General features: G+C 42.1%; 1 protein-coding gene across 1 annotated transcript; it reads left to right on the top strand.

Annotated features, from left to right (window-relative positions):
- The first annotated feature begins 349 nt into the window (after nucleotides 1-349).
- On the top strand, nucleotides 350-1110 carry Tsp_13652 (conserved hypothetical protein). The gene is given in 3 exon segments (XM_003368363.1): nucleotides 350-364; nucleotides 488-703; nucleotides 715-1110. The coding sequence occupies 3 exon segments, from the start codon at nucleotides 350-352 to the stop codon at nucleotides 1108-1110; spliced, it is 627 nt and encodes a 208-aa protein (XP_003368411.1).
- The last annotated feature ends 1432 nt before the right edge of the window (nucleotides 1111-2542 follow it).

Here is a 2542-nt window from a genome sequence, read left to right as displayed (position 1 = left end):
GCAATAAAACGGCTGAAGGCATAGCTGAAGGGGAATATGCAAATTTTTATTTGGCCCTGGGAGCGTAGCTGAGGGCAAAGCCTCGGGCTATATTTTAAAAATTTCGAAATTTTCGAAAAATTGCCTGAGGCATAGCTGAGGCGTAGCCTTAGGGCATATAAAAATTTGCATATTACCCCCAGGGGATTAAAAATTAGCATAAATCTTTCCTGAGGGCAAATATGCAATAACTTTATTCAGGATCAAAATAATCACCATGGAAATAAGTTAAACGCATCCAAGAAATCTACCTTCCCTCTGCCTATTTCTGCGCCGTGACGTGAAATCCCTGCGATCTTCGTCCCTGAAAATGGTTTACCGTGGCGTCAGCAATCCACGGACAAGCAACAGCCATCTGCAGCATTTCTGAAGTGCTACTCCATTACTGGTTCAAAGTAATCTCCCTAAACATGAAGTTACATAGTAATTACATTACATACACCATTAGATAAACGCATCCCAGAAATCTACCTACCTTTACTCAGCTGCGGCAAATCCCTGCGACGATAGACATCTACATCGCATAGATGTACTTACCTTTTTAGGTGCTAGTAGCTGTCAGACATCTGACAACTACAGCCACTTGGCTATCAAAACGGTTCAACGTTGTGGGATGGTTGTCGATCCAGGGACGACTATGTTCATCATCCTAAAACTAAATACAGTTTGTAAAAGTACTTACCTTTACCACTGTCGTTCCCTTGCGCCGTTTCGACTGAATCGCTTGTAGCTGTCAGACTTACCTGGAAACTATGGCGATCATTTACCTCAGCTGGCCGTTGTGGGATAATGGATGTAGCTGGCGAATCGAGGCAAAGTTGCAGCTGCAATTCCGATAGCTCTTCTACTTGCACTCAGCCGGCGGGATCTTCTGGTGCCGGCAATGGCAGTCAAAAGTCACATCTTTGCGGTGGTCGTCTACGCTGCCTTCCCATTTCATCGAAATTACCTACTATCTGTCGTGTCTATCGTGCGCAAAGCATCCGTCCATGGCTTAACGTGACCATCGTCGTGATCCATTCACTGCCTGCTCGCTGTAGACAGCTGATACGACACTTGGTGCGGTCTTGAACTCAGAAGCCCTCAGCTACAATTCCAAATCCAGGCGGTATAGTACCGTCGCATTAAAAATGTCCGTGGACTCCAGCGTTTTCCAGTCGTACTACTTCCTCAACTGCATCCTGATCTGCCAGAGTGCACCAACAAAAGGGTCGGTCCGTACGTTTCAGCTTCCGCTACACTGGCATCTTTCCAATCCGCTACAAGGCGATAAGCGCAAATCCGATTGACTGACCATGAGACCGGTGGACGACGCCCGACGCATGGAGCGTCCCTTTGCGGTGATGGAATTGATGACCGCCGGGTTCAGCTCGCCAGATTCGATTGAACTGAAGTGGGAACAACCATTTAGCGACTACGCATCATTACAAGTGGAACCCTTTTGGACTCTCCGGCAACGTAGCATTGAAAGAAATGTGCGACGTTTCTGGTTCACATTTCTCCTTCTTCAAAAGGATGAAAGAATGCAGTACTACGATTCCAGTTCTGTTTTGCTTACTTGTTAGCCACACGTTATTTGATGGTTGTCATTTGTTATTCTCAAAAATACATTAAAAATAAATACACATTTGGAGATGACATCATCTATGTCAATTATGAGCAAAATCAGTACAGGAGCCATTACTTGGCAATCTTTGTTGAAGCACGCCTGAACTGCTGGGCACGCTTTGATCCCAGTTTCAGCTGTCACACTGGTAGCACCAATAAACTCAACGACCGACGTATGAATAGCATTTTCAACACTAATTCATGTTAAATCATGCAGAAACAAAACATTCCCTAAAATAGACAGACATAAAAGGTAAAAAGCGAAAATAAAAAACGAAAGAAACAACGGCTGAGTAACAACTTTACGGCAACTTCAACTACCACGACGCTGCATTGGTAGGCAATTCAACGATATTCCAAAACACGCATTTGTACCGTACATTTCCAAATGAATAGAAAACTGAAAGTAATATTAATATACTTATCTAAAAATAAAAAGCAGAAATTTATACTTTCTTAGCTTCAGCATCCGATAAGTATCTGCAAGTTATCAGTAGCAACATTAATGAAGATACCCAATACTTTCCATAAAACCATAATCGTGAAGTCATGCTAATGACATGCATACAACAGGCACGCTATCTCACAGATAACTTACCGCTTATTCATGGATGATATTGCACAGGGACATTACAGATGACATTGTCCATCACTGCTGACGTGGCAATAAATTGAATAACCAAATGTGAACGCAATCTTACATAGGAGGGAACTAAAATAAATAATGCAAATAAGCAAGTCGCAACGCATCATGTGGAATAACCTAATTTTCTATCATTTATTGCGTAATGAACAGTAGAATTACATGAGATGACGAGTTATTAATTTATTTACACACTTTCACATGCCTAGAAATTCATAGGTATGCAAAGTATTTGATTGAACTTATATAAAA

This window comes from Trichinella spiralis (genome assembly GCF_000181795.1).
Source record: "Trichinella spiralis strain ISS 195 chromosome Unknown Scfld2590, whole genome shotgun sequence".
NCBI lineage: Eukaryota > Metazoa > Nematoda > Enoplea > Trichinellida > Trichinellidae > Trichinella > Trichinella spiralis.
The sequence above is the reverse complement of the archived record's forward strand: the minus strand, read 5'-3'. Positions and strand labels throughout refer to the sequence as shown.